This window comes from Carlito syrichta, unplaced genomic scaffold (genome assembly GCF_000164805.1).
Source record: "Carlito syrichta isolate Samal-C Ts95f unplaced genomic scaffold, Tarsius_syrichta-2.0.1 Scaffold128191, whole genome shotgun sequence".
NCBI lineage: Eukaryota > Metazoa > Chordata > Mammalia > Primates > Tarsiidae > Carlito > Carlito syrichta.
Window position 1 is genome coordinate 25,071 of NW_007072287.1, and position 11,867 is coordinate 36,937.

General features: G+C 42.6%; 1 protein-coding gene across 2 annotated transcripts; it reads left to right on the top strand.

Annotated features, from left to right (window-relative positions):
- The first annotated feature begins 3,458 nt into the window (after positions 1–3,458).
- Positions 3,459–11,212, top strand: LOC103250332 (peroxiredoxin-6). Of its 2 annotated transcripts, XM_021707973.1 has the most exons (5): positions 3,459–3,739; positions 7,669–7,815; positions 8,755–8,901; positions 10,233–10,395; positions 11,008–11,022. In XM_021707973.1, exons 1-4 carry the CDS (start codon positions 3,533–3,535, stop codon positions 10,359–10,361), a joined length of 630 nt encoding a protein of 209 aa, XP_021563648.1. In that variant the 5' UTR covers positions 3,459–3,532; the 3' UTR covers positions 10,362–10,395; positions 11,008–11,022. The 2 variants fall into 2 exon arrangements, with proteins under 2 accessions (XP_021563648.1, XP_008047106.1); XM_008048915.1 differs by having other exon boundaries at positions 10,233–11,212.
- Positions 11,213–11,867: the final 655 nt, after the last annotated feature.

Below are 11,867 nucleotides of genomic sequence, written 5' to 3' on the forward strand. Positions count from 1 at the left end.
CCTGGCTTCATAGCCGCACGCAGCGAGGCCGGGCCGAGGTTGGGGCCGGCGGCCTCGGCGGCGCTTCCCGGGACTAGGGCCCCGCGCCCCTCCACTCTGGAATTCGCTCCCTGGGGAAAATGGGTGTCGTGGCCCGCCTGGGAGCACGCCGCTGCCGGCCACAGGTTAGAGGAGAGCCGGTGTGGTATTTGCCGGCTTCGGGGCGCAAAATGTAAAGCTGCCAGCTACCAGGTTCGCGACCGAACGACTTGGTCCAGCGTCTCCTCCAGTAGCCAAGATACGATTTGATAACAGCTTTGGGAGAAACCGAGAACGCCCTGTTTGTAGGTGTGTCCTTCATTCCAGAACTTGCAACACTTGCAGGGAGGATTTCCCGAGGCTGTTGACCTGCAGTGACCGGTCCTGGCCTGCGCAGGCCGTCCCGGGCTCAGGGACATGTACGCGTTCCCACTTGGAGACCCTTTTGTCTGCCCTCACTGTTCCTTTCCCTTTGTGTCCCGCCTCCAGCACATGGTCTTGCTGGTGACAGCCAAACTAATGACATGATGCGGCCTGGCAGTCATACCGTTCTGACTGGGAATGAACGGTGTTGCCCTTTTTTACAGCTCCCACATGAGCAAACTAAGTTGCTGAGTTTTCATCCGAAGCACTCCAGGCATGTCTAGTTATAGGACGATTCTGGCGTCCCAGTGGCCCCACCACACTGGGGCGCCAAGGCTCGGTGCTTCCTCCGCAGTTGGTATCCTTTTCATATACCGTCTCCAGGGATAGAGAGAGAGTCGGAGACAGCAATGATCGGCAGGGCAGTGCAGGGAGCCTGGGAGAGATTCTTACACACTATGCCTACCCAACCCCTACAGCCCCTTAAGTTCATTTTCCAGCCACTGATTAGAGAAGATTAAGCTTTGGGAAGGAGGACTAGGCTAGAAAAAAAATGCGAAATTGAACAATCAGACCTTGAAGGCAGGAAAAGATTTTAGAAATACAGGTTGTGACCAGTCTCGTACAGAATCTGGGTATTAATATTTTTCCAAAATCATGGGATTTTCAGAGTATTCCTTCCCATTTCTACCAACAGCCCTCTCTCTCTGGAAACATAAAATCTTACCAGAACTCTTAGCTTGTATGGATTAAATATTAATATAAAGCATATTTACTGCAGCAGCAATTATAAATACTGTCACTTTCTAAGCTAGTCTTACTCTTTTTCATATTGTTTACTGGCCTTGATTCTATCAAGATTTGGTTAAAAGAGGTACCTCTTTGGAGAGCCACAGATAGGAAGATGAGAAAAATACCTGCATTTATAAACAGGTGGTATACAGGTCTGCCTAGAGTCAAGCATGGTATTCTCTGCCTTACCCAGAAAAGAAGTTCAAGCCCTCATATTATTATACTATGTGGATTTTTGCCTCATTTTTCCATACACCATTCTGCATATTATCTCAAGTCAGGTGTCAATTTTTGATCCAGGTGTTTTTTTGGAGAAAAAATGGAAAGGTGTCTGCCCTATGCCCGACAGTTAGAAACAACTAACAGGGCATGGGTGCTCCCTGGGTGAGTTTACAATTGGACCTTGTCGCTGTTTCTGTATGTGAGGGAGGCAGCTTTCTCAAAGCTCATCTTCACTGAACAAAACTGTGCTTTCCAGGGGGTTTCTGGAGCTGTATGTGGGGACTGTTCTCTTGGAGGAGGAGGCCTTTTGTCTTTTGAAAATGGGGAAGGAAGGAAACGAAATAATGTAACTGAGTCACTGTCATAAGCAGCAATAGGAAAACTTAGAGGGGAAGGAAGGCCAGGGTAACACATTCTTGGAGTTTCTCCTGGTTCTAGCCACGTGTTAAGCTGTAGTTTGGCTTCTGAGGGAGGGAGGATGTGAAGTGGCTTCAAACCAGTTCCTTCAGCGTGATTCAGTGTAATAAGAACTCACCACCCCTTTAACAACATTTCTCTTTATTTTTTGAGTTGGAGTCTCGCGCTTGGCCCAGGCTGGAGTGCCGTGGCACACTCATGGCCACCACAGCCTCGACCTGCTGGGCTCCGGCGATCCTTCCGCCTCAGCCTTCCAAGTTTAGCTGTAATTTTAGGCGTGGGCCACCACACCTGGCTAATGTTTTATTGTAGAAATGAGGTCTCACCGAGTTGCCCAGGCTGGTCTCAAACCTGCAAGCTCAGGCAATCCTCTCACCTCTGCCTCCCAAAGTGCTGGAATTACAGGTGTGAGCCAACATGCCTGGCTACACTTCTTCTCAGCTCAGCATGTCTTGGTGACCTCTGAAGTCCCATCTGACCATTAGACAGGTTCTTTTCCGTAGACTCCAAGGCTTAGATTTTACTCATAATGATTTTTTTATTTCAAAAGATATGCTGTATGTTCCTCTCATTGCCCTTCATAAAAAAAGTAAACACACCGCATACCTCCACAGTCTTAAATACTGAATTATTACCTGTTTCTTCCCAGCCTTGCCCTAGGTCCCTCCATCCTTTTATAAGATCTTCTCCTTCATGGGAGTTGAGTGGCTGGTGTAGGTGGGAAGCAGATGCCCTTGTTTTGCTTTGTTCTTTGTGCCCACGGAAACTTTGGAGAATTCAGCTTAGCAACTAGGTTAAGACATTGTTATCTGTTGGTTTAGGATTCTACCCATCTTATCTAGTTTAGGATGGGTTAAGTCAATAAGAATGTGGAGAACTGAGTGTTAAATTTCCTTTTTCATTTGAAAGTGTAGTTTATGTTGCCAAGGAGAAGGAAATGGCATTCCGAATTTCTTGGTGACTTAAGCTTGAAACATGCTCAAAATTTATACAAGTATAACCTTAATCAAAGTTTAGATATTAGTCTTTTCCTAAGAGTCTGTAGTTGTAGAAATCTGCATTGTAGGGTGTCGGTTTTCTACCTGCTTGATCTGAAGTAAGAAGAAAAAGAGACTGCTAATGCAGAGACTGGTAAAACTGTTAAACTGATATTATTTTGTCAGGGTACAAATATTTGGTGTCCTGAAGGACAGGTTAGATCGGTAAAGTAGTTTCACAAAAGAGTTAATATACACTTGCTTCAAAGAAACCAAGTGTCAACTTTAATTTTAATATAAAAAGATGATAGAAACCTATTTCGGATTACATAATCTGCTTATTATTGCAGTCAGGCATTTGTTTGGGTTCAGGGCATATTGGAACATCCATTATTAGAGCTTAATGTCAGGTTCTATGCTAGAAAAAAATGTAGAAAAGGATTAAGAAGAAATAAAAACTTATTTCAACAAGCTACTTGACTTGAGTAACACAGATTTCTTAGCTAAAAAGGAGTCATGGCTCCATATTAAAGGAGGCAACACCCTAAAATTAATCTTTCTACATGTATATCACCTTGAGTTTCATATATTTGATGTAATTGACCTGTAAGCATAGGCTTTTCTGAAAGAAGATTAAAAAGCGTTCCTCAGTACAAAAGTTTAAAAGAAAATGTTATCACAAGTATTCATTTAAAGAATAAAGCCTGTTTTGATCCAGATATTGTGGCTTTTCATTCTACGTGATGTTGGTGATAACTTCCTTCAGTTGTGACCTTCTTTTCCTTTATTGCAGATGGGGCATCCTCTTCTCCCATCCTCGGGACTTTACCCCAGTATGCACCACAGAGCTTGGCAGAGCTGCAAAGCTGGCACCAGAATTTGCCAAGAGGAATGTTAAATTGATTGCCCTTTCAATAGACAGTGTTGAGGATCATCTTGCCTGGAGTAAGGTATAATATACCTATTGGCATGTACTTTGAACCTGAGGTTATAGAGTCGGTTATAAATTATAGAAAGTAGCTTAGTTTTTGAGATAAAAGTATAAGTGAGCCTCAGCTTCAGCGTTCACTGGCTATTTGAAAATCTGACTTGGACCATACAGTGATCTCCACATTGCTAAATCCAATGGCCAGTTCTCAGCCCTCGTCCTTCTTGGCACACCAGCAGCATTCAACCCAGTTGATCATTCTGTCTCTTGGGATGCTCTCCTCCCTTGGCTTCCAGGATGCTGCATCTCTGCTGTTCTTGTGCAGGTTCATGCTGATGCTCCACCTTCCAGGCGAAGTTGCCTTGAACTTGTTTCTTAGACCTATTCTCTTTTCTGTCTGCACTCTGTCCCTTGGTAAGCTCTTCCACTTACATCTTTAAATACTATCTAAGTATGTGATTCTCAGGTTATCTCTAAGCCAGACTCTCGTATCTGATGGCTGGTATAACCACTGTCTCCCCTGTGATGTCCAATCGTCTTAAACCTAGGATGTTCAAAACTGGGTCCTACTCTTAAATCCAGGTTTTACTTATCTCTACTAATGGCAACTGCATATCTGTAGTTGCTCATACCCAGACTCCAGGAGCCTTTCTTAAATCCCCTTGTTTTTTATCATGTCACATGTCTGATTTATCCTCGGACTTGTCAGTTCTACCTTCGGAATACGTCCAGAATCATGTTTGGAAGACACATTCCCCAGAGGTCTGTGTGACTTGCCCTTATCTCCTTTCGGTCTCAACTCAAATGGCACCTCATTAAAGCCTTCCTTGTCCTTTTCTAAAGTTACTGCTCCTTTTCACATTCACTAGCCTCTTCTCTTTAGCACTTGTCACTATCAAAAGTACTCTGTATAGGGTTGTTTGCTTCTTCCCAGTGCAGATGGTCTCAGCAGGAACAGAGACTCCTGTTCTGTGCACCGCTAAAACAGTGCTTGGTATTCAGTAATCCTAGGTGGTCAGTCAGTCTTTGTTAAATGAATTAATCAAAGAAATTATCTACTTTCAACAAAATGACTTCGTTGGACAAAAATTTGATGGACAGCCAGGTGTAGTGGCTCAAGCCTGTAATCTCAGCACTTTGGGAGGCCAAGGTGAGAGAATTGCCTGAGTCCAGGGGTTTGAGACCAGCCTGGGCAATATGATGAGACCTCGTCTCTATAATCAAATCAGAAAATTAGCCAGGCGTGGTAGTGCGCGCCTGTGTTTCTGGCTGCTTGGAAGGCTGAGGCAGAAAGTTTGCCAGAGCCCAGCAGGTCGTCTCTGGAGTGGCCATGAGCGTACCACTGCACTCCAGCCTGGGTGATGGAGTGAAATTCATTCGGGGAAAAAAAAAAATTGGTGGACTACACTTACCTTGAAACCATCTTAAGGACTTTGCTACAATGTGCAAAATGTTAATAACAACTACCCCTTAGGGGATGCTTACTGTGCACTAGACACTATGTCAAACATGTGCGCCTGAATAAAAGATGTGGTACTGATTTTTGAGTTGGTGACCTGGGGCTGCATCCCACAACCATTTTGTGCCAGTTAATCCTGCATATCTGAGGCTAGAAGACTCACTTAGGAGAAAAAGGAAAGGCAATTATCTTTCTTGAAGTAGATTTTTTTTCATTCTGTGAAAGGTAGCTGACTTTTCTGCAACACTTTTACAGGCAGTTTCTCATTAGATCATAACAGAGCCCTTTGAAGTCAGTCTATAGTTTTTGCTCTCATTTTTCATTTCCATTTTCTCATTTTTGTAGATGAGAATACTTTTTTCACTCAGAAAGTTGGAGAGACTTGCTCAAGATTGCCCCGTGGCAATGAAATTTGAACCTTAAGCCAGTGTTCTTTTTTTGGGGGGGGTGGATTGGAGTATCACTCTATTGCCCAGGCTGGAGTGCAGTGACACACTCATGGCCACCATAGCCTTGATCTGCTGGGATCAGGCGATCCTTCTGCCTCAGCCTTCCAAGTAACTGGAACTATAGGCATGCACCACCATGCCTGGTTAATTTTTTTATTTATTGTAGAGATAAGGTCTCACCAGGTTGCCCAGGCTGGTCTCGAACCTGTGGGTTCAGGCAGTCTTCTCGCCTCGGGCTCCCAAAATGCTGGGATTATAGGCATGAGCCACTATGCCTGGCTAGCCAATGTTTTTTTTTTTATGCTTGATGATGGAGAGTATCATTTAGCCTAGTATAGAACAGAATAAAGCCAAAGCAGGTGGTTGTTTAGTATTGATGGGTGTAACATAATGCCTGTTAGGCAAGTGGCTGGGTAGAGAATTAATGCATAGCACTAGCTAAAATGACAGACTGCTGAAGGAAGTGTTTATAGCCCATTGTATAATACCTGTTGAAGTATAGGAGCATACTCAGGTTCATTTTGCCTGGTGAACTTCTGCCTTAAAAGTTTTCAGAATAGTGATTACATTGAATAAGAAATAAGTCTCAAGTATCAAAAGCAGTACCCAAACTTTGACACTGGTTATATAGTAAACCCCAGGTTGCCTCTAGTATGAAACCATATTGGTTAATATTTAGTTGTGCTAACTTGATAGGCAGCCAGTGACAAGAGAAGGAAAGTTAAGTTAATAAAATTAAGGAATATGTTAGAATTTGTTGTTATACATTTCAAAGTTCATTAATGCCACTTTTATCTTGTCACATCTGTGCTGAAAAATCCATAGTTTCACTATCTGCTCTGCCATTAAGCCTCTGTTTTACTTTCAAGGCTTCACATAACAAACAGACCTTATTCCTACTTTTTAAACCCTCTTTTCCACTATTTCCTAACTCTACCCAGCTTAGTTCCTCACTCTCCTGTCAACAATTTATGCACAGACTTGCCCATGCTTCATTCATATTGTTCCTCCTCCCTGGGAATGCCTTCCTTTCCCTATGAGTCCTTGAAGGGCCCAGGTGGAAGTCCTTCCCCTTTTTGAAGCCTTTTGATTCAGCAGTCCCACAAATGAGGTTGTCTGTATATTTCGGCACCTTCTGAACTCAGCATTACAGCCTTGCATTTGCTGCTGCTTTATAGGAGAATCACCCAATCAAGTCAAAAGTTCTTTTGAAGGCAGAGCCACATCTCACCCATCTAGAGTCTACATGCACTTACTGTAATGCTTAGCCTACCGTAAGTGCTGTATTCAAGCTTGATCAAATAGCGAAGCTAGAATTGTTTTCCCCATGGATAGGAAAAGTAGATAAGAATGAATGAGTACATTTTACTAGGGAAGGAGGGGGAAGTACATCATTTTCCTTCAGTTCAGACTTGAAATGTTTTGTTTCCTATTTGAATTTCAACCCGAGTATAAGTTTACCTGTCTTTTTACCCATTTATCTTTGACTTGTCCTTGAAGTATATATTCAACTCTCCATTCTTGTGTTTGCTTTAAGTTATATCATTTTTTTTTTTTTTTAATTTTTCAATGTCTTGCAAGTTACAGATATAGTGAGGGTTCTTTTGAGGCAGGGATCAGAGCTATTTTTTCTTTACACATGACATTGTTTCTAGATGTGATGGACTTAATGAACCCATTGTTTTTGGTGGTTTTTACAGTATTTGGGTACCTAGAGGTACCTTCTGTTGGGATCTAACTATATTACTCAGAACTTAAAGGGTTTACTGCTGCTTTCTGAAAGCAGTAGAAGCATGCTGAATTTAAAATAGCTAGACATAAAAAAGGATTTGGGTCCATGGTTATAACCTAAGTACTATACCCACTGTTATTCCTCTCAACAATTGGGATGAGAGTGTTTATTAATTCATTTTCTTATTAAAATTGCTTAGAGACTATTATTATGACTGTGATTCTCTTCCCTAACTTGCAAGGCGATGGCTGCTAACTGATAAAATTCAGAGGATATGTTGGGTTTAAATTTCTCTTTCACCTGCATTTCAGGATATCAATGCTTACAATGGTAATGAGCCCACAGAAAAGTTACCTTTTCCCATCATCGATGATAAGGATCGGGACCTTGCCATCCTGCTTGGCATGCTGGACCCAGCAGAGAAGGATGAAAAGGGCATGCCTGTGACAGCTCGGGTGGTAAGTCATGGAAATCCATAGTTAGCACAACTGGTCAGGCAGTATATTTCCTTGTAGGTCTTGGAGCAACCAGGGGAAATAGGAGCATATCTACAATTTTAAACTGCTTAATTCATAGCTCTGGGAAATCTACGAAAAAATAAGTCGTTTATCTTAAGATGTCATCTAGAATTGAGACACTTTTTTTTTTTTTTTTTTGAGTTGGAGTCTCACTCTGTCGCCCAGGCTAGAGGATAGTGGCACTCTCACGGCCACCCCAGCATTGTTGACCTACTGGACTCCAGTGATCCTTCTGCCTCAGCCTTCCAAGTAGCCAGAACTACAAGCGTGTGCTACCACACCCGGCTAATTTTTTTTTATTTATTGTAGAGACAAGGTCTCGCCAAATTGCCTGGGCTGGTCTCGAACCTGTGGGCTCAGGCAATACATTCACCTTGGCCTCCCAAAGGGCTGGAATTACAAGCTGAGCCACTGAGCTCGGCCCTGAGATACCTTTTCTATAGCTCTCCTGACATTTCTCTCTTTAAAGTGGTGGGTCATATCCTCCACAGGACAGCTCTGTTTTTAAATTCTCATTTGTTCTGTCCTCTTCCTACTAGAGAACAGATCTAGCCCCTCATTTGCATAAATATACTATTATTCAAGGACCAGTATTAAACCAATAATATTGATATTTTACCTTCCTGGGGCCTTTCCTAGGACCTCCAGAACCAAATAAAATTCCCTTCTAAGTTTAGAAAAATACCATGAAGAAGAAAATTGTCTATATTCCAGCCACCTAGATCCACATTTGGTGTGTCCTTCTAGACTCTGTGTTTTGGTTTTGGTTTTGGTTTGATGCCTTTGAACACTTCTAATGACTGCAGAGCTTTCTGAGAGGCTTTAATATCAAAAGCACTCAAAGAGCTCTTCCTGTTTATGTCTTTGTGTGTTTGGCAGGTGTTTATTTTTGGTCCTGATAAGAAACTGAAGCTGTCTATCCTCTACCCGGCTACCACTGGCAGGAACTTTGATGAGATTCTCAGGGTAGTCATTTCTCTCCAGCTGACGGCGGAAAAGAGAGTTGCCACCCCAGTTGATTGGAAGGTAAAAATTTGATTCAAAAAAGCAGTTCTCAACTTGCCTGGAAGGCCTGAAGGCCAGTCTCTAAGTGGCTGCCTTCAGGTGTGTGTTACCTGTTTTCAACACCTATGTACACTGAGAGGGTTTTTCCTCATGGCTGAGTTTAAGATTTGTTGAGAGGCCCTTTTTTAAGGTCTTTAATACATTTTATATAAAACACAAACTCCTTATATTGCTTTCTAACTTTCAGATACTTTAGACAAATTAATTGGTCAGAATTACATATTTTCCTAATGTAAGGTTTAACCAACAACAACAAAACATTTATCCAACTCTTCTTTGATAAAATAATAGTATCGTAAAACCTTGAGTGGCCATTTTTCTTAAGTCATGGTTATAAAACTATTAGTGTATTAATGTCATGAGGCATTTATTTCTTATAGGCTTCAGCCTTTTAAGCCTATGTAGAATTCTCTGAAACTTGTTCATAAACTTTTAATCTCTAGAATTTCTGCAAATATATAGGACATGGATAATGTCATGAGAGAGTATCTTAACATTGCTACATTTTTTAAATGTCTTAACCTAAATACCAGGTTTTGTTTTGTTGTTGTTGTTTCTCTGACAGACAAATCATTTCAATTCAGTCACCATTGACTAATTTTTTAAAACATATGTATTGATCCCAGGCACTGGGTAGATAGCAGTGGACGACGTAAAGTCTTTGCCCTCATAGAGCTTCCATTCCAGTGGGCAGAGACAGTGAACAGTGTGTGGTTTATTCTGTGGTGAGGACACAGGTGCTGCGGGGCAGAATCAAGCACAGGTGGGGAAAACAGGCACACAGGGCTGGGGGCGATTGTTGAAGAAAGCTTTTCTCTGAAGGGACCTTTGGGAGGACATGAAGCAGCGTGTGGCCATGGAAGAGCAATGCAGGCGGAGGAGTAGTTAGTGCATGGGGCTTGACTGCAAGTGAGCATGGTGTTTTGGAGGAATAGAAGGAAGGCCAGTGAGCCAGGAAAAGAAGCGCAGGAGGGAGGGTGAGGGACCTGAGATGAGGGGCGGCAGGATTCAACCCCGTGCGGCCTGCAGGTCACAAAGCACACTTAACACTAACAGGCAAAGCACAGCTGCAAACCACTACTGGGTTTTACATGGGACTTTCTCTTGTTTAGATGGGAAAATGCTTCACATAAGTGTCAAAGATCAATTAGAAAACAAAATTCCTCAGGGGAGAGAGTGAAGAATGCTTGGTTAGTCTCAGCACCTGCAGCTATTTTTCTGAAGTTAATTCTTGAAGACCTTTAAGCTTCACTGTGAGATTGAATTTCACCACTCTCAATGTCTTTCAATAGGACGGAGATAGTGTGATGGTTCTTCCAACCATCCCTGAAGAGGAAGCCAAAAAACTTTTCCCTAAAGGAGTCTTCACCAAAGAGCTCCCATCTGGCAAGAAATACCTCCGCTACACTCCCCAGCCTTGAGTCTCTGAGAAGTGGGTTCTGTGAGCCAGAGGATGTCCTATGCCAATGTTTTCCTACAGCAATGCCATAAAAATATCCTGGTGTCATCACAGCCAAGGTCTCTAAATTGCTCTACTACTGGCTTATTAAATGAAAATGGCACTAAAAATTGTGGGGGTTTCTGTCTCTGACTTCACCAGCACTCTTGTGTGCCTGTGTCAGCACTCTCTGCTGCAGTCTCTGACTCTGCATATGGGACTCTGTCTTGCTGGATCTCCACAGGGCTTGTAACCAGTGAGGTTGATGGTTGCTTTGCTCCAGCGTAGTATGACTGTCAGTTTTGTTAGCTGTTCTAATTGAATCCTCTCTTCTGTTGAACCTCAAGTTGAACTTGAAGTTCAACCTCCTCTGTAAATATCCAAGTGTATAACCCAGGAGCTTAGGGTAACCCTGATGTTCTTTAATATTCAGAGTTTTGATCACAGCTGGAGAAAAAAGCTTTTTAATTCTGTACTTTTCTAGTAGATAAGTGGGAAGAGCAAGGGATTGGAACCTTTACATATGTTGCTATAAAAAAAATTGCAGTGAATTTTTATCAAAAGAGGGAGGCTGCAGAAAGGCTCCTCTTGGCTGCTTGGGGGGGTGAATGTGGAGGTGTGAGTAACAGGACAAGTGCCATGTGCCATGTGCACTTCACTCGGTGTTCCATGTGGGAGTTTGCTCTCTGATGAAGCACACGTGGCAGGGCACACTTTGTGAGGAGGAGAGATGATCAAAGCATTTTATTATTAAAACTATTCTTGCAGTGGGTTGCTGTTTTCTGGAGCTTGCTTTTTAGGGATCATCAAATAAAATCCTTTATTAAAACTGGATCAGAGAATTCTGTTGTCACATTTTTTAATACCAGTTTAGAATCCTGTCCTGAAGGACAGAGGATTCCTTCTTGCTGTGATTGGCATGAGTCCTTTTCTCCAAAGGCAGATCTGAGTAAGAGTTCACACAGTGAAGATGAAGGGACAACTGGAGAACGTGTGATTTTACCATATGTCTTAGCCTGCTTTTCAGCTTCATGCCACTTACTTGGACCCTAGAGTCCCTGATTTTTTGGTCCCTGGGTTAAAGAGCTCTCCTAACTAATGCCTTAATGGGATTGCTGGGCTTAAGCACATGAACGTTGAATATGATGGTACATCTGTGCTTTTGCTACTGAGAACCAGTGGTCTCAGACTTTTATTGTACTAATAAGTCCTAGGTTTAGAAAGAGGTGTCCCATTTATGAAATCTTAGTCGGGTTGGGCTTGCTATGGCCAAAATACCATAGACTGGGTGGCGGTGGCTTAAACAACAAACATTTATTTTTCACAGTTCTCGAGACTGGGGAGTCCAAGATCAAGGCACTGGTACATCCTGTGTCTGGTGGCCTGTTTCCTGACTTGTCAGCTGTTTTCTCTTTGTGTTCTCACATGGCCGAGAGAATATCTCTTGTGTCTCTTTTTACAAGGTCACTAATACTGTTCATGAGGCTCT

Excerpts from the sequence above, each read along its gene's own strand:
- LOC103250332 (XM_008048915.1), top strand. The coding sequence starts at position 3,533 with ATGTTGGTGATAACTTCCTTCAGTTGTGACCTTCTTTTCCTTTATTGC. Across the intron at positions 3,740-7,668 it reads ATCATCTTGCCTGGAGTAAG|GATATCAATGCTTACAATGG; the intron begins GTATAATATACC and ends CCTGCATTTCAG. Across the intron at positions 7,816-8,754 it reads TGCCTGTGACAGCTCGGGTG|GTGTTTATTTTTGGTCCTGA; the intron begins GTAAGTCATGGA and ends TGTGTTTGGCAG.